We start from the raw sequence: 19,475 nt of genomic DNA, 5'->3' as shown, positions 1-19,475 counted from the left end.
AGACAAAAAGTACTCTTCCAACCTAGATCCGAGTTAGATACATCTCCCTCGCACTCCTTTTAGCTGAGTGACGGGTATTAGATAGTCGGGACACCAACCCGACTATAGCGTTCTCTCTTGTTTTTCTTTGGATAAAACCGCGGGCTTTGATATTAAAATGATGGACAGATTATTCAGCTAAATATTTTAATACAATCTATTTATTAAACTTCTTAATATTTTAGTTGGGGTCGCGGCCATCCCGAGGAGTATACAGATGCCATGAATTTGGGCGAGGAACGTTTTGATTCAATTGATTCTGATAAGAAACCAAGGGCTGGACAAATTCTATGGATTCGTGGGCTAACTCGCTTGCAAACTCAAGTAAGTGCCATATGAAATATAATATTTACATAAAATTAAATAGTTTAACTCAACCATTTCAAAAAGAGGATCAAAATTATGTTATCATGTCTGATTAAAGTATACTATTTTTATTTCGTTTTGATTTATTTTCTTAAGTTTATAGTTCTATACATTAATCACATTTATTACATTACATGGGTACTTATATGCTATCTTAGTCATATTATACACAAGTATCTAGGTATAATTTAATTTATTTTATTTAGACGCTGACAAAAAATCGTACAGGCATTCTGTTTTACTTTTAAGGATTATTTTCCGAAATATGCCATGGTGGCCTGGAAAAATGAATGGACGAAAGCTTTGTTCCAATCAAACAATCTTACTTTTAATATATGTATGTGCGATACAAAACTCTTGGACAAGTAGTAGCTAATGCCAAATAATCTACCTAAAGTTCGCATGAATTTTTTTCCCAATTGAATTTTTATTAAAATTTTATTTCAGTTGAACTCAATTTTTTTTTTTAATTTTCTTAATCTTGTTTAAGTTTTCAATCAGTAGGTGTACTCTCAACTGGACTCAGTACCGTCACGTTAATTAGTCAAGTTAGAGGGTTAATAGATATAAACATATTTTTATTATAAATATAAATATACAAATATGTATATTATATATATATATATATATAATATATTATATATGTATTTATATCACTATATTAGCTTTATATATATATATTTATAGAATTTATATATAAATATGGATTATGATAATGGCATGAAAGTTTTTTTTAATAAAGTATGCAGATAAAGGGCATTTTTTTGAAAATTAGTTTGCCATATTCGGCAAGCCGAAGCACACATCTTTGCGATGATAAAGAATTATTAATTAGACAAATGTAAATAGGCTGCAGGGGAAGCAATTAGAGTTAGGCATAAGTAGTAAGTTTTTAATGCTTCTTTCTACTGAAACTTTTGTGAACTTTTTGTAAATTGATTTTAAAATATAGCTAGAACAGTTTTGTGTGAAGCCACAGCTTATTGTGCCTTACCTCTGTCTCTTTAATCTTCCAATTTTTCTTGCTGTCTTTCTATCTATTTCGACTACCTATTTTCTGTCTGTTTCTTGTACATTAGCAATTTTCTGTCATTCTGCCGTTCAAATGTAATATGAACATCTATTAAGGAAACATTTCGCGTCTAATTCTGAGATACTACTTCACGTAAATCAAAACATCTAGCCGGTTGTTTTATGTAGTAGTATTATCCTTTTTAAACGATTATAAAATGTATCTTTTTTAAAACATCAAAAATATATCTAAAGGCGACTTATTACACAGTACTTGAAACTTGCACTTTTGTATTATTTTAGCAAAGAAAACCAATAATGGAATTATTATTTAAAATGAATTTGGCGATCCCTGTTCTTAACTATTACTTAATCCATTATTTTACATTTTTTTTTATAACTTCCATTGTTACCTTTCAACTTATTAATTAAATATATACCTTTTTACAATTGAGCTTCTGGTATTTCCTTAAAATACTTGTTTTCTTCTTACTTTGTATTATATGTGGTTTATTGTATACGAAATACCGATGCGTTATAAAACCCATTTAGCCTTGTATCCATTTATATTTGTATTTGCTTTCACAATTTATCCAACCATCAACCTTCAAGTTTTATATCCGTATTTAGGATAAGTTAAAACATTAAATATAATGTTCTGAAGTTGACTAACTAAAAAGTTTCTTAACAAAACTAATGAAGATTTATGTCAGTAACTTCGCCCTACAAATCACATAGAGATAAAAAAATTGATTTTCTGATCGAAGTTTAAAGTAAAATTTTATATTTTTGTTTGGTTAGTTGGCGCATTTTAATCATATTTTTTGCATTTCTGTTGTGTGTCCGACTACACACGAACACAGACAAAAATTTCCACGAACCATCTTCATGATATTTTGGTACTTTTGAGTAAAAGTTCCATACTAACTTACGTTCCATCTCTCACAGGAATTAGGAATTAAATCCTAAATGGAACTTTTTTTTTCTAATATTCTAATCTAGTGTCCACTGTATTTCACACTTTAATTTCGGCTTATGGCGTTTTCATGAGGATATTTAATTGGATTTATTATACCAATAAAACAGGTTTTTTTTTTTATTTATTACTCCTAAATATTGTCATCATACCCTTGCAGAGGGTTTTATAGTTTCAGTTAGAAGTTAGCAACGCAGGGAAGCAGACGATTCCGACCACATCAAGTATTTATATTATTGATCAGCACCAATAGCTGAGTTCATCCAGCCATGTCCGTTTGTCCGTTTCTACGAACCAGTCTCTTAGTTTTAAAGCTATCGCTATGAAACTTTCCCAAAAGTGTTTTATCAACAGAAGGAGCCGGATCGGACCACTATTTCTATATCTTAGGGGGTATCCTTATATTACGTAATCACAATTTCGGGAAGTTTTGACACCCCCTCCCCCCCCATGTAATCAATTCTTCATACAAAAAAAAAAAATAATTTGGACTACAGTAATCATTTGGTTATTTAAAATTACGCCAAAAACAGAATTTTTTAAAGTTCAAATTTTCTTAAAAAATACTTAATTTTAAATTAAAATTTTTTTTTTAAATATTGGAAGCAAGGGGCTTTGCAATCAATGTGGGACTGACCACATACAAAAGAAAAAAAAGGGGGGTGGCCGGGTTGATAATAACGCTCCTCATGATAACGCCATAATCCGAGTTTTCAACTTTGCTGTGAAATTTTTATTTATTGTTTTATTGTTTTTACATACTTATTATGCGGTTATTCCTCGACATTGTTCGACTCATTCCTTAGAGCAATTTTTCTCGGCCTATACGAGTAATTAATGAGCAAAATTGTAAAAACAGATTTGGTTTTTTTTTTGGTATTTTAAAATGCCTCCAAGCGGTACTACCTGGACCGATGAGCAATGAGCAAAATTAAATCTAAAAAGTACAGTTTTTCTCATTCATTAGAGCTACTGTAAAATGGGATCAATAAAAAAAATGGATTTTATGCTTTTTGGTTGAATTGTCAAACCTATTGCGACTAATTAGGTGCTATAAACAAATAAGAACAATACAAAAATTATTTTAAAGCCTAATTACCCCGTTACCAACTAAAATCAATCATATATCTAAATGAAGACATAACTGCGTCTATAAATTTGTAGTAAATCTCCTTTCTAAAAATTAGTGCCGAGTATGATAAAATTAAAAACAATTACACATGGGCAATTCTCTAGGGATGTCAACCAAGCCAAAAAGCTTGAACCTTAATAAAAACATATTTTTATGTGATTTTGCACTGATGGATCCTCAACTAAGCTAAATAATTTGAGTATCCTTGGATAATTTTCCAGGACAATACCTGTTATATGGACAAAAAAGTCCTTTTTTTTTTTTTTTGGTAATTTTGGTATTTTTTAAAGTGTTTCTTAAATGGCTTTTTTGACGTTAAGGTTACAGAAAACCACCTAAGAAAATGACGGAAAAATCTGTCGCGTGCGACATGTAGCGTGTGACAGTCACTTCAATGCCAATAAACAAATAACCACTCAATATTTTGTAACCAAGCCAAATACATTTTAAAGAAGAAAGAACAAGGAACACTATGAAATTAACTGCATTAAAATGAAGGAATACGGTTTGTTACAATCGAAAGTTAAGCAGGAAGTCAAAAAATTCACTTCTATTGGTGTCGCGTGCGAAAGTCTTGGTTTTTTTTATATATCTTTATAACGCAAAACCGCCCAAAGGCAGCTCTAGCACATATTTTAGTGCTAATCAAGACCTTTAATTTGAGTCCGGTGCCAAAAAAAAAGAAGACCTGGAAAATGTTTTTTTTGCGACAGCAGAGAATTGCCCATGTGTACTTTGGTACTTTTGGTAAAAATGTCTTATTTCGTGGCAATACACTCAATTAATTTTACAGCACACAACCTCAATGATTTAACCAATTAAAGTTATTATGTGTTATATGTTATGTGTATATATTTGTCCCTTTCAAGAATGCTTTAATGAATGAACCGAACAATGTCATTATTATAATAATATTAGGAGTATAACAATTTTTCTGTTTTTTTTTTAACGAACATTTAGAATATTAGTTAGAATATCACTAGTTGAATTGCAAGTTTCTCTTGCGTTCGTGGCGAGTTTTTATTGAGTAATGTCATCAATTCATTATCCTCAACTTTTGGCAGGGTTGCCAGATCAAACTCCGGAATAGCAAATCAGTAGCGACATTTGTTATGCAAGCAGCACCCACTTGATTATACCCTTGTAGAGGGTATTATAATTTCAGTCAGATGTTTGCAACGCAGTGAAGGAGACGTTTCCGACCACATAAAGTATATATATTCTTGATCAGCACCAATAGCCGAATCCATCTAGCCATGTCCGTTTGTCCGTCTGTCCGTTTCTATGCGAACTAGTCTCTCAGTTTTAAAGCTATCGCGATGAAACTTTCCCGAAAGTCTTCTTTCTATTGCAGGTAGTACATATGTCGGAGCGAGCCGGATCGGACCACTATATTTTAAGGCTCCCATAGGAATATTCAAACAAAGATAAGAAAATTTATTGTAACTTTGTAGGAAGTAGGCGTTTTGATTCTTGACTACTTAAAAACAAAATTTAAATAAATAGAAACGCTGAATCTGGAATCCCTGAACTGCACCGAGTAAGCATTCTTTAATCTACAAGGGTATATAAGCTTCGGCTGGCCGAAGGTAGCTTCTTTTTCTTGTTTTTATTTAAAAGTCTTCAAAATTAATAACCACTTCTTTCACAAAATTCAAATGCTGTTCAATTTAAGTACTGGAAAGGGAATGTTTTGAAACATATACATATCAATAGACACCGTGAGATCACAGCTGTGATCAAAACTTACTGTTTATGCAGGGCTCTAGTTAAAACTGCTAGGGTATTACATCTTCGTCTTGAGAAAGGGAGTCGCGTTTTCATAAATGTAATATACAAAGCTATAAGAATTTTAGATATTTTAGTTAGATACATAAATATATATATCTAAATAATTATCGGGTTCTATTGAACTTCAAATAAGAAATAACGCTATAGTCGGGTGCATCGACCTGGTACTCAATTTACCAACTCAGAATTTAATATTTATAAAAAAAATACAGTGGCGTAGACAAAAAAATTAAAATTAGAACTAGAAAATACAATTTATTAGGCAGTTTAAATATAAATTTAAAGACAAATTTGTATTTTTATTGTAGAAAGGTTTATAGTATGGATTCAAGCACTAAACTTTTATCGCTTGACTTGTATAATAGAGGTAAAAAAGAACAGTTATTTTAAGACTTTTATATAATTCTCAAAAAAAAACAGTTATTAGTGTCTATTTAATGTCGCTATTAATTTCTTAAGTTAAGAATTTAAAAAATTCTCACAAAGTTCTAATAGTTCTATTGCATGACTTAGGAACGGCTTGGAGGAACAACCTATAATTTTAGATATGCATAAATAAAATTTTCATACATTTTTTTGTGGTCAAGAAGTTAGTTTTTTAATTATTTTAAATTTTTAATCGCGGACTTGGAAGGGAAGTCTTCTTCATCCTATGAAATAATATCAACTATCTTATAATGAACTTAATGGGACCGAAGAAACATTTTTATAAAAATGTTTTATGCAAACTATTTTATTTAAAGGATTTGTATTTCTTTTTCCAACAAGTACAATCCTCACATGTTAAAGCTGGTCAGTGCTCGGATTTCGCTTTCAATATCCATTATAAATCCAATTGCTAATGAATTTTTGTAATACTCATTTTTTTTTTATTCGCTGGGATATTTACTTCGAGTTGGTACCCATTATGATTTTTTAACGGTTTTTTTCCAGCTTTTACGATACATTCAGCCGACTTATAGTCGACCAAAAACAACATTTTTCATCTTTTTCGAGCTCCTGCAGTGGTAATACTTAATCATGTTAATATGTATGGCAAAGTTAAGCTTTGATCTATTGACTTTAAAATGAAATGAACACTGACCTTAATGGGTGGATACGAACCGAGATATACGAAGAAATTCGAAAAAAGTCTGAGATTTAACTTTGAAAAATCTTTAAGTTCGTCTTGTGATTCAGTTCTGGCTTTAAATCTTTAAATTTAAATTCCACCGGTCCAAAGAGCTTTTTGTGTCAAATGATTTGAGGTATAAGAGTAAAAAACCCCTTCAAAATGACTGCCTATTTCATGCGTTATCTAGTAATAGCACACCCAATTAATATTGTTTTATACTATAGAGTCTATAGACTTTAACAACAATATTATATGTTTGAATGATTTTAATATCAATTATGGCTACTGTCAGAAAATAATATTTATTCACCACAATATATAAGAATACAAATAGAAAATATATTTCTCTTAAATTTTCATACATTTCTTGCGCTGTTGTTGCTTGATGCAAAGTTTCCTGAACTAAATACAACAGGGACCGAAAATAACAGTTATTTTATTATTTTTAATCGAAAAAATCATACGCCTAGGATAACACTAAAAATTTGAGAAAAAATCATAAAGCCAATTTAATGCGGCCTATTCATATCAGCAATGACCTAAAAATTGTTAACTTTTTAAAATTGGTCATGAAGTATTTCAGACTTCTAAAATAAAAGTCAGAGAGTAAGAGTTATTTTCTGACCAAAAAAATAAAAGTTTTCAGTAACTTTTATTCATGAATTTTTTAATAAAAGTCTAAAAATATCTGTTACTGTGTGACTGAAACACAAACAAGAGAGAACGCTATAGTCGGGTGCCCCGACTATCAGATACCCGTTACGCAGCTAAAGGGAGTGCGAAGGAGATGGAGATAAAAACTTTGATCCGCCGTAAAGCAAAAAAATAGACTAAAAATTGTTTGTTTGATGGTCAATATTCGTTCCCCTTGTATTAAAGAATTCGTCTGTCTGTTTGTCTGTCCGTCCGTATGAACGCTGAGATCTCGGAAACTACAAAAGCTAGAAGGTTGATATTTTTCACACATATTCTTGGGCTTCTTACGCAGCATAAGTTTATTACTAACGATTTTAAAATGTGCCTGGCGCCCACACCTTTAAAGATTTCCGAGAAGTATAAATGCAATTTTGTTGTGTATATTTATACCTATCGAAATGTAGAAGACATTTTTCAAATAGGACCATTCATTAAAAAGTTACACGCAATCAAAAAAAATGTATATATCCATCTCCCTCACACTCCCTTTAGACGAGTGTCGGGACACCAACCCTACTATTGTTCTCTCTTGTTTTTAATTTCCATCAATATTTGATGAATTTTCCCATTTGAAAATACGGTAAAAGAAAACTACTTGCCCGATTTCTTAAAAACTCTGGCATAAATTAGTTTAATGTATTATGAAATGGATTTCAATCTTATTGGTCATTTTCTTAAAAAAAATTGTATTTTTGGCAAAAATCGGATTGGCTGGCCCAATGTGCGATGGTCAATTCTTGTTCCTCTTGCCCTAAAGAATTCGCGGTGTCGTTGTATTAAAGAATTTATGTACTTAGGTAAATACAAACAGTTATTTTTAGACCTTTATTATAAAAGTCATGAATAAAAGTTATGGAAGACTTATTTTTTTGGTCATAAAATAACTGTTATTCTCTGACTTTTATTTTAATATTCTGAAATAACAGTTACTTCATGACTTATAAATAAAAGGTGGTGAATAACGAATAATCTATAAACTTATAACTGTTACGGTCCCTGGACCTTATACAAAATTGCCTGTCCCGTTTGACGTTATAGTCACATTTATTTTGTTATAAAATAAATTTTTATATAGGACCGACATAAAATATCGTGCAAATAGCTAATTTATATAATGTGCCAATCAATGAATGGTAATCAATGGATAATGGATAAGTAATCAATGGATAATAGTAGTAAAATCGAAGAATCGCAACTTCCGATAAATGTAAGCGTGATACTGATAGTTTAAGGGCCGGTTTCTCGAGTCCCTGTCAAAGTCCCTGATAGCTATCTGTTCGAAAAACTTAAAGACCAGATAAACTGTTCGTAAAAGCAAATTCGCTTTCTCGACTGCTTTAATTTATCTGAACGAGAAACAATTACAGAGTGCTGTTAACGCACAGAATTGTGCTGTAAGGCGCAAGAAATGGCGTGCTTCGATTAATTCATCAGCTGTTTGGGTATAATTCAAAGGAAAAATCAGCTGTGATTTCGTTTCTTCATAGTTGGCTTTGGGAAATCAGCTGTTATTCTATCGAGCCGAAAACGCTTGACAGGGACTCCGAGTCCCTGTCAAAGTTAGCTCTCACATTGGTGCTCGAGAAAGACAAAATGCCTTAGCAGGGACTTTATCTGTTCGAGAAATGTTAGCCGGCACTCGAGAAACCGGCCCTAAGTGTCCAATAATTGAGTACCTGGCTATCATAACATATCTTGACTATAGCGTTTATTTTGGCAATTGCCTAGATCAGGCATATAATGAATTAAAAAAATTATCCCTGATAAACTTACGATTTTTAAACATTTCTTAACTGTTGGTCTTTTTTAATCGACACGAGGTTTGCTTTAAAATTACATTAGCACCTTTTCGTGGCTTGTCATATTATAAGTTGATTTTAAAGTTGTATTTTTTGTTTTTTTTTTGTTGGTATTATAAAATACCTCCATACGGTACTAATTGGACCGATGAGCAATGAGTAAACGTCATTTTTGTACAATTTTGCTCATTCATTAGAGCTACTGTGAAATGGGATCAATAATACAAATGTAGTGCTTTTTGGTTGAATTTTCAAGCCTTTTGCGACTAATTAGGTGCTATAGGCTTATAAGAACAATACATTTACTAATTACTCTGTTGCGAAAAAATAAAAAACGCGCACACTTCAAAATTAAAACATTAATGCGTCTATAAATTTATATAAACAAGAATGGAAGCCCGCTTCGGCCAGCCGAAGCTTATATACCCTTGCAGATAAAGTAAATACCTATAGTTTATTGCTCACTCTATCGGTAAAGTTCCAGGGATTCCAGGTTCTGCGTGCCTATTTAAAATTTAGTTTTTAAGTTGTCAAAAATCAAAACGCCTACTTCCTACAAAGTTATAATGAATTTCCATATATTTGTTTGATTATTCCTATGGAGCCTTATGATATAGTGGTTCAAACCGGCTCGCTCCGACATATGTACTACCTGCAATAGAAAGAAGACTTTTGGATAGCTTTAATACTGAGTGACCTAAAACGGACAGACGGACATGGCTAGATGGACTCGGCAATTGGTGCTGATCAAGAATATATATAATTTATGTGGTCTGAAACGCCTCCTTTACTGCGTTACAAAATTTTCACTGAAATTAGAATACCCTGTGCAAGGGTTTACAAATGGACTTTCTAGAAATTACTGCCGGATATGATAAAATTAAAGATAATTACATATGTATTTTGTAAAGCCCAAAACATTTTAAAAACGTGTTAAAAATGTCTGATTTCATGGCAATACACACTTTTAATTTTACAGTTTTTAACCTTAATGATTCGACGAGTTTAAGTTATTTGAATTATTCGGCCCTGTTCTAGTTTTCACTTCCGAAAGATTCACACGGAATCGAATTTCTCAGACATGTTCCAGGACTCACTTCCGAAAGAATTGCAAGGATTTAAATATCCCTCGTTGTTACTCTGTTAACTTTCGAAAAATTCACATGGAAACTTTTCGCCAAGCATTTGACAGGCGGACTTAAATCCGCTAGCATGAAATCAAATTCACTTCCGAGTGAAAACTGGAACAGACCCGATAAAGTTTAATTTAACTTTTTAATTCTAAGTGACCATGTCATCTTATCCGAACAAATCCCAGTAAATGTATATATATTGGTCCCTTTCTAAGCCTCTAATGAATGCTTTAATGAATTAGCCAAACAATATCGTGGAATAACCGCATTATTATCGGAGCCTGTCCTCCCAGCAGCGATTAAGAGGGGTAGAGTCTTGCAAAAAAAAACTGTTTTTTTTCTTGTAGATTAAGATCTTAAGATTATCCAAAAAAAGTTTTAAGTCAATCGGACAAAAACTTTACACACAAAAAAAAACTTGGTAAAATCAACTGTAATAATTGTCAAACAGGCCCCAACCAGCAAAATTGTCAATTATACTAAGTAAATAGTTAATCCAAAACAACAAAATGACAAAAATAGCAAAGACACACACCCAAAGCAAAAACAAAATACACGTAACTATTTTAATAGTTACATAACTATCTTTGTTGGTCAATATTACCAAGCAAATTTTTTTGTGTGTATAAGTTATGCTAAAATTAGTACCCTTACTTCTGAAACTTTGAAATAACTATTTACTTAGTAGAATTGACAATTTTGCTGGTTGGGGCCTGTTTGACAATTATTACACACAAAAAAAAAACTTAGTAAAATCAACTGTAATAATTGTCAAACAGGCCCCAACCAGCAAAATTGTCAATTCTACTAAGTAAATAGTCATTTCACAACAACAAAATACACACAATTAGCAAAGACACAAACCCAAAACAAAACAAAATACACGTAACTATTTTAATAGTTACGTAACTATCTTTGTTGGTCAATTTTACCAAGCAAAATTTTGTGTGTACAGTTGATTTTACCAATTTTTTTTTTTGTATGTATGAAGCGTTTTTTTATTTTTGAACTTTTAACATTTTATTTTTAAGCCGAAAGTCAAATTTTTTAGGTGAAAAATGTATTTTTGTCTTTGGACTATCGAAAAAAAATTCGTAAAAATAAAGAATTAAAAAAAGGGCTTCATAGTTTTTATAGAAAAAATCGAAAAGTTAGCGATCATCAACTTATATAATGTGATTCTTAAGAAATCTCGGTTTAAGAAGGATCCTTTTCATAATCCCTTTTTGGAGCCGCATATCTAGACAATTTCCTTTACATTTTTCTAAAAACCGGAACAAAAGCAAGTGCCACCATTCGAAAATTCAGGGACATTTTAAAGGTGAAAATATTAAACTAGCTTACTGAAAAAGTTGATAGTACTTAGTATTTATTTCATTCGCTCACTCCATCCTTTGTGAATGAATATTTAATTTTATACTGAACAATTCGGAAATGCATCTTTTAAAATAAAGTGGATATAATGCCACAACAATATCCAATTAAGAAGGTTGTAGTTTTGTGGTTGTTATTATTTTGTGGGTTTTACTTTAACATTTTTTACTTGTTCTGGAAATGTATTATAGCATTAAGCTTACAATAAAGAGTTAGTATCACCTACATATACATTTTTTAATACAGAGTGTAAAAGTTTATAATTGTATTCAGGGGCGTAGCCAGGACTTGTGTTTTTGTATATTTCTACTTTAAACACAATATTTTGCATAGAATTTTGCCTAGAAATGGGGTTTATCACACAAACCCCTCTGGCTACGCCCTGGAGTGTAAATATACCTATGCTGCAGTGCAAGAGCAACAAACTATTAATATGAACACCATGCTAGTAACCATGCAAAACCTTCTAATATTAATTTAACATTTTTTGTCCTTTCAATATCCTAATTGCTAATCCATTCCCGATTGCATCAACCTATAACAAAAATAACTATAATAACATAAATGCATAACTATAAAATGACATATTCAAAAAACCATAAATAAAAAATACAAATTAAACAATAATCATTGTACGTATGACCTGTGTCATTAACATCATTAATTGCAATTGAAAACTCACGTGCAAACTCAACTAACGACCAGATTTCAGTACCGGTAAGAATTGTATATGATTTTATGTATTGGCAGCTAGACAGTGTTTTGTTATACAAAAAACTCAGTTATATTTTATGGTTATATTTATAGTTTCATTCTTCTAAATTTTTCACTCGCACCCTGACATCGACGAGACTTTTCTTGTGTTGCCATTACCTTAATATGCATAAATTGCCACCCATTATAGGAGTAGTCCGTGCAAACATGCATATATGCGTATTGGCCATAACAGTATCTTTTTTACAGTTTATATTTCTTTCTGTTTGCTACTGTAAATATATATATATATTATGTAATTTTAGAATAATGTACTCTTACGCACACACACACGTACCAATAACTTGCCAAAATTATAGCATTAGCACATTTAATATATGTATTAGTAAAGAGGGAAATGCGAATATTCAAGGATATCACTCAGTAAAAATACAAATCTGGAAAGGACACAGTTTAAGAAAAGTATAAGGAATAACTCATCTTGCTCGGCGATTTACAAAATATGTCTAAACCCGTTCTATGTTTGTGTTTCTTTCTAATATTATTAAACTGTGTTTAATTAGTGTTTTGAGCTAGCACAAGATTTAATTAATTGTCTACTGGAAAGGAAGTGCACTCGAAATTAATTTTCGAAAACTATTAATTAGTTTAAGTAATTAGTAAAGCACTCAATCTTATTCATTACAAGTTAAAAGACTTATTGTTAGCCAATTTTTCAGAATTTATTTTGAAAGGTTGCACAAAGACTTGTTTAGGCCTTATATAAGCTAACACAATTTCACAAAAACACAAACACGAACTGAATGTGATGCCTCAGGACCCGTATTTTCCAGAATTTTCCTGTGTAATAGTATAAAAAGTATTATTGCTAAAGTTACGCTAAAACCTGATATAGCGGGACTTTTAAAAATAAATGTGCGTGTCCCAAACGCTGTTTTAGGGTAATGGAACCTTTTTTAGTGTGTTTAACATCTCGATTCAATAACTATTAGTTCTACGACTTTTGGCTATATGGGATGAGGATTATATATTCTTAGTTAAAAATAATCTAACGGAAAAACCGCGATTTCTTTATCAGTTACAATACTGAAGTTTTTTCTCTACAATATATTAGGGCATTAGCTTTTGACTATACTTTATACTTTTATACCCTTACACCCCTCTATATTTTTATTTTCTTTTATTAGGATAAACTTCTTAGCATAAGTGTTGGTTTGTTATGACTGTTGGGTCAGTGAGCCAGTGAGCTAACCTTTGCCCAGATAAAACAGTATTTAATCTACAACTAGTTTCGGCTTAAGTTTCTTAACTATTATGGTTTGAAAAAAAACCTCCTTGTCACAAAATTAAGACTTTTACTCCGGCTGTGTGGATGGATTGACACATTCAGACTCTCACTATCTGAGCGACGAACGGCTCTGTACAGAACGAGTAGATTTTTGGCTGACAATTCGAGTCCATTACTTAAAATGTTCCGATGTTCCGCCCAAAAAAAATTAAATATCCAAGATGTTTTGTCGTTATTTTTAAAACATCCGCGGAAAATAGTTTCTAAGCTGTTTGGCTACACAAAAAAACACACCAGGATCAAAACAGTCGTCAGCTAGCTTTCTTTGCGTTCGGACGTGCTTATAATTCTCGCTATGTTGCTTCACCGCTGTCCCGAGTGCAATACCGATGTTACACCGGCCCAGCTTCGCGCCTCGGATGCTATCCGCTGTTCTTCTTTGTGCCGGCGCGCTTATCATACTTCTTGCGTTGACCTACCGGACGATGTGATAAAAATTCTATTAAATCCAAACATACTGTGGCAATGTGACAGCTGTGTGGTTGCGAATGATTCGCATTCTAAAATTGATGAACTTGATGCTAAATTGCAAGCCCTGGAATGCTTATATCAGGGCCTTAATAAAAAATTTTTGGAGGCATTCCCACCTAAAAATAATGCATTGAATCAAAATCAAAACATAAATCTTAAGCCTCGTCAACCGAGGCCTGCCAATGTAACTGCAGCTCCCCAGTCATATGCGGCTGCTGCTGCTACGTCTTCCGCGGTCGTTGACCCGTCTAATCATGCTCTGGATATCGGGAGAGGAAATTTCATACAAGTCCGAAATAAGAAGAGAAGGAACAACAACAAGCCCAATAAGCATATTGTTGGAGTGGCCCCTAATGCCGAAGATCTTCACGTATTGCCAAGTAATAAATTCTTGCATGTCGGAAAGTTTGCAACAGCTACTGATCCTGCTGCTGTTTTAAAATATGTGTCCACCAAGCTTAATGTGGACGCTAATTCTTTCACTTGTGTAAAACTTGTAAAAAAAGATGTTGACGTTGCAACTTTAAAGTTTGTAAATTTCAAGCTTGGTATCCCTGATCACCTTTATGATTCAGTCTTCAAGAATGATTTTTGGCCAAACTCAGTTAAGGTCAAAAGATTTATTCATAGAGAACGGGCCGTTATGGACGTGGATAATATCGTATCCAATTTGCCGGAGCCTGCACAAATTTCAACGACAATTCATCCATCAAAAAACCCCTAGTAATCGGCGCCACTGGCGTCGATACTTTTGCGGGACATTTTTTGCAAACATTGGTCACTGCTCTCTCATCATCTTCCGCCTCTCTCCCGTCGCATCGTCAACATCAGCTGGAGCTGTTGCTGTCCGCTTTGTGCGACTTTCGCCATCCGCCAAGCTCTAACATCGGCGCGCTCCTCGGAGTTGCGCTCTCATCATCTTCCGCCTCTCTCCCGTCGCATCGTCAACAACATCAGCCGGAGCTGTTGTTGTCCGCTTTGTGCGACATTCGCCGTCCGCCAAGCTCTAATATCGGCGCGCTCCTTGGAGTTGCGCTCTCATTATATTCCGCCTCTCTCCCGTCGCATCGTCAACAACATCAGCCGGAGCTGTTGTTGTCCGCTTTGTGCGACTTTCGCCATCCGCCAAGCTCTAACATCGGCGCGCTCCTCGGAGTTGCGCTCTCATCATCTTCCGCCTCTCTCCCGTCGCATCGTCAACAACATCAGCCGGAGCTGTTGTTGTCCGCTTTGTGCGACATTCGCCGTCCGCCAAGCTCTAATATCGGCGCGCTCCTTGGAGTTGCGCTCTCATTATATTCCGCCTCTCTCCCGTCGCATCGTCAACAACATCAGCCGGAGCTGTTGTTGTCCTCTTTGTGCGACTTTCGCCATCCGCCAAGCTCTAACATCGGCGCGCTCCTCGGAGTTGCGCTCTCATTATATTCCGCCTCTCTCCTGTCGCATCGTCAACAACATCAGCCGGAGCTGTTGTTGTCCGCTTTCTGCGACATTCGCCGTCCGCCAAGCTCTAACATCGGCGCGCTACTCGGAGTTGCGCTCTCATCATCTTACGCCTCTCTCTCATCATTTTTTTCCGGTGCTCTCTGGAGTTGCTCTCCCCATCAACAACTACAATGGGCTGTGGCAGCTGGTGGGGGCTCTCGCGCACTATTAACAGGAGCGGATTCACCTGCGTGCAGTCTTATTCAGAATGCTAATAATGACCGCCCACGAAATACTTGGAGTGATGATCACCAGCCTATTCGTATCCGCACAACTACTTTACTGAAGGTTCTTATTAATAATTCTAATACTTATGATAAGATCCCAGCAAGGCCTCTTACGGATTCGGGCCATGACGCTGGACCAAGTATTGATAGCATGACCAGGGATGACCGTACATGCACAAATAATATAACTTTCAATATTTATTTTCAAAATGTCGGTGGTATGCGTACAAAAGCTCAATCGCTTTTCTTGGCAACGTCTCAATGTGATCATGACGTTATCATTTTTGTTGAAACCTGGCTCAACATGGATTTCTTTGATAATGAATTCTTCGATACGAATCTTTACCATGTATTCCGTAAGGATCGTGATGCCGTTAAAACAAGATGCTCCAGAGGTGGCGGCGTTTTAATTGCTGTGCGGCGTGGACTTCGTTGCACTGCTATTCGTCTCCAGAATGAGGATTCTCTGCTCGATCAAATCTGTGTATCTCTCTCTGGTCCTACAGAAACAATTTTCCTGACAGTCTCATATATACCCCCTAGCAGCAGTTTTGATCTTTATAAAGCGCACGTTGATAACATAGCCCACCTACACCAGGAGCTGGAGGAGGGCCAGTACATATGTGTTTTGGGCGACTTCAACCTATCTTCGCTCGTGTGGGCTCATGATTCAGAGTCCTCAGCAATGGTTCCCAGTAACTTGCATCTTCCCTATGAAATCTTAGTCATTGATGAGCTTCTTAGTATGGCATTAGTCCAGATTAACCATGTATTTAATAATTTAAATAAGCTTCTAGACTTAATTTTTGTACATCCTGATTTAAGCATTAATTTATGTTGCAGCGATAATCCACTTGCCGCGTGTGATGCTCATCACAAGCCTTTGTTAATCTCTATTACTTGTTATATTTTTCGCCCAATTAATTCTCGCTTGCCTTTTACTTATATTAATTCTAGCAGTTTAGATTCTATCCGTAACGATATTTCTAATATTAGATGGGCGGAGGTCCTCTCGCATGCAGATGTGAATACAAGCTATGAAGTTTTTTTATCTTTTCTCTCTACTATTGTGGGCAGATATACTAAAACTAGGGTTCAAAGTTGTTACAGACTGCCATGGTACACGCAAGGACTAAAGAAATATAAAAACCTTAGAAATAAATTCTATAAGCGCTACTTAGATAGCGGTGATGCTGGTGACTTTGACCGTTACAAACAGCATAAGCGTGAGTTTGAGTTCCTCAATAAATTCTTATACAACCAATATATTGCTGATATAGAGCGTAAATTAACTACCAATCCTAAATCATTCTGGCACTTTATCAATTCTAAACGAACATCTTCTTACTTTCCCTCCCATATGTCATTTGAAGATCATTCAGCCTCCTCGGATATTGGGGTCGCTAATCTATTTGCTAAGTTCTTTGCATCTAACTTTGAGCCGGGCTCGCTGTGGAATGACGATGATTCGCTCAATGCCATTCCTACTATGTTAAATATTGGTTGCTTAGATGTCACCGATTCTGACTGCCATCTGGCGGCTGAATGCTTTAATGAGTCAGCAAAATTAGATTGTGATGGCCTTTCTCCATTTATTTTGAAAAATTGTATAGGTGTTCTTTGTGAGCCCCTTAAAATCATCTTTAATTTATCTCTTTCCACTGGTGTTTTTACGCATAGATGGAAACTGGCCACTGTTACTCCTATATTTAAGTCGGGTGCAAAAAACATTGTTTCAAATTATAGGCCAATTGCAAAGCTCAGCAATGTCTCAAAAATGTTCGAACGAATTGTAGCCAAGCAGCTAACTTTTCTTGTTGGTCGGATCATCAGTCCTAACCAACATGGTTTTATGCCTCGACGGTCTACTACCACAAACTTAGCTACGTTCAATCATTTTTGCACCCACTCGTTTCTCAGTCATCATCAAGTTGATGTGGTCTACACCGATTTCGCTAAAGCATTTGATAAAGTCTCCCATAATGCTTTATTAGCTAAACTGCAGAAAATGGGATTTCACTCACTATTACTTAGCTGGTTCAAATCTTATTTAGATGATCGGGTTTACAGAGTTGAATGCAATGCTGTTTACTCTAACCCATATGTGGCAACTTCTGGCCTTCCTCAGGGAAGTGCTTTGGGTCCGTTGCTGTTCATCGTGTTCATAAATGATATTAGCTATTGCATAAAGAACTCGGAATTTCTGTTGTTCGCTGACGATCTTAAAATATTTAGAGCTGTGAATTGTATCTCCGATAGTGACCTTCTTCAAAATGACCTAGAAAGGGTGGGAAATTGGTGTTCTCGTAATAACTTGCCTCTTAATTTGTCAAAATGTTTCTTCGTTAGGTACAGTAAACGAATAATTAATATCCTTTTCTCTTATTCCATTGACTCCCATATTCTGTCCCTGAGAAATGAATCCCTGGACCTAGGAGTCATGTTTGACAGTAAATTTATGTTCATTGAACATATTAACTATATTATTCCCAAGGCCTACGCTATGTATGGGTTTGTAAAAAGAAATGCCGCGCAATTTAAAGATCCCTACACGAAGCTAAGCTTATATTCAGCCTTCATTAGGTCAAAACTGGAATATGCCTCGTTCATCTGGAACCCGACGGGTACTATTCACATAAACCGGCTTGAGCGTGTACAGAAACAGTTTCTACGTTTTGCCCTTCTAGCTTTAAATTTCAATGACCCGGTCCCGTCTTATTCTGCCAAATGTCGGCTTGTTCACCTTTCTTCCCTAGAAGATCGGAGAACTACCAGTTCATTAGTTTTCATATGTGATTTGCTGACCTCTGAAATCGACTGCCCCGCACTGCTGGGCAGCATAGGGTTATCGGTGCCTGGTAGATCGTTAAGAACGTTTGAACCATTTTTTGTACCGGCTTACAGAGCCAATTATGCCCACAATGAGCCGTTGTGTAGAGCCCTGCATTTTTATAATAAGTTGCCATCTCACATGCGGTTGGATCCATGCTCCCCCAGAGATTTAATCAAGAAAAACTTGTATAATTATTTTGCCTCACTTAGTATTTAATTTAGTATTAGTTAGTAGCCAGTTAAGGTTTTTTTTACTGTTGGCGAATAAAGAAATAAATAAATAAATAAATTAAAGTGAGTATGGTAAATTTCTGGTATTTATACACATATCGTTTTTACCATGCTATGCTGGTAGATTGATATTAATTAATATCATTTTGCCGATTTCCCTCTCTCTGACATCGAAAAAGAGAGCAATAAGCAGTATGGCGAATTAAACGGACTTAAATTGAGAAGAACTCATTCTCTCAATACGAAATAAAGAGGGTATAGAGGGCATCTCTTTCGAAATTCGATCATCGTTTTATATCAAGTTTTTTTTGGGTGGATATCAATCTTTAAATATTAAAAGACAAATATATGAATCACACTTTGAGCGATATTTTTAAACGAAATAATATCTGAGCGATATTTTTCTTCGCTTATAAATAATTATTAAATTGGGATTTTTATTTTTTATTAAAAAAAAATCATTATTTTTGGTTCCTGGTTAAAAATGATTGATTCTCTTTAAGAGCTGCAATTTTTTCGTTTTTCGTGTTTTTTTTTTTTTTTTTTTTTACTAATAAAGGGTTTTGTTGGAATTTCGCAACTTGGCATGTTGATTACATTGTTCTTATAAAATTTTAACCATTTTTTTATCATTCAAAATGGCGGCCTTGGTATTATTTTTGTCAGGCTATACTAAAAAAAAGTAGGCCAGCTGCGGATCGTCCACAGATCGCTGTGAAATAGAAAAAGAAATAAT

At 34.4% G+C, this 19,475-nt stretch overlaps 1 protein-coding gene across 11 annotated transcripts in view; it reads left to right on the top strand.

Moving 5' to 3' along the window:
* The window catches only part of PMCA (plasma membrane calcium-transporting ATPase 3), a 63,778-nt gene that overhangs the window by 31,756 nt on the left and 12,547 nt on the right, over positions 1–19,475 (top strand). For 8 of the 11 annotated variants that reach the window (XM_017154387.3, XM_017154391.3, XM_017154386.3 and 5 more), the window contains one exon: positions 225–363. In XM_017154387.3, the coding sequence (XP_017009876.1) occupies positions 225–363 (139 nt within the window). Of the gene's footprint in view, positions 1–224; positions 364–12,136; positions 12,149–19,475 lie in introns of all 11 variants that reach the window. The other 3 variants (XM_017154389.3, XM_017154384.3, XM_017154385.3) reach the window with 1 other exon arrangement.

The sequence above is a fragment of the Drosophila takahashii genome, chromosome 4 (assembly GCF_030179915.1).
Source record: "Drosophila takahashii strain IR98-3 E-12201 chromosome 4, DtakHiC1v2, whole genome shotgun sequence".
In the NCBI taxonomy this organism is placed as follows: domain Eukaryota; kingdom Metazoa; phylum Arthropoda; class Insecta; order Diptera; family Drosophilidae; genus Drosophila; species Drosophila takahashii.
This window is presented reverse-complemented; position numbering and strand designations above follow the sequence as displayed.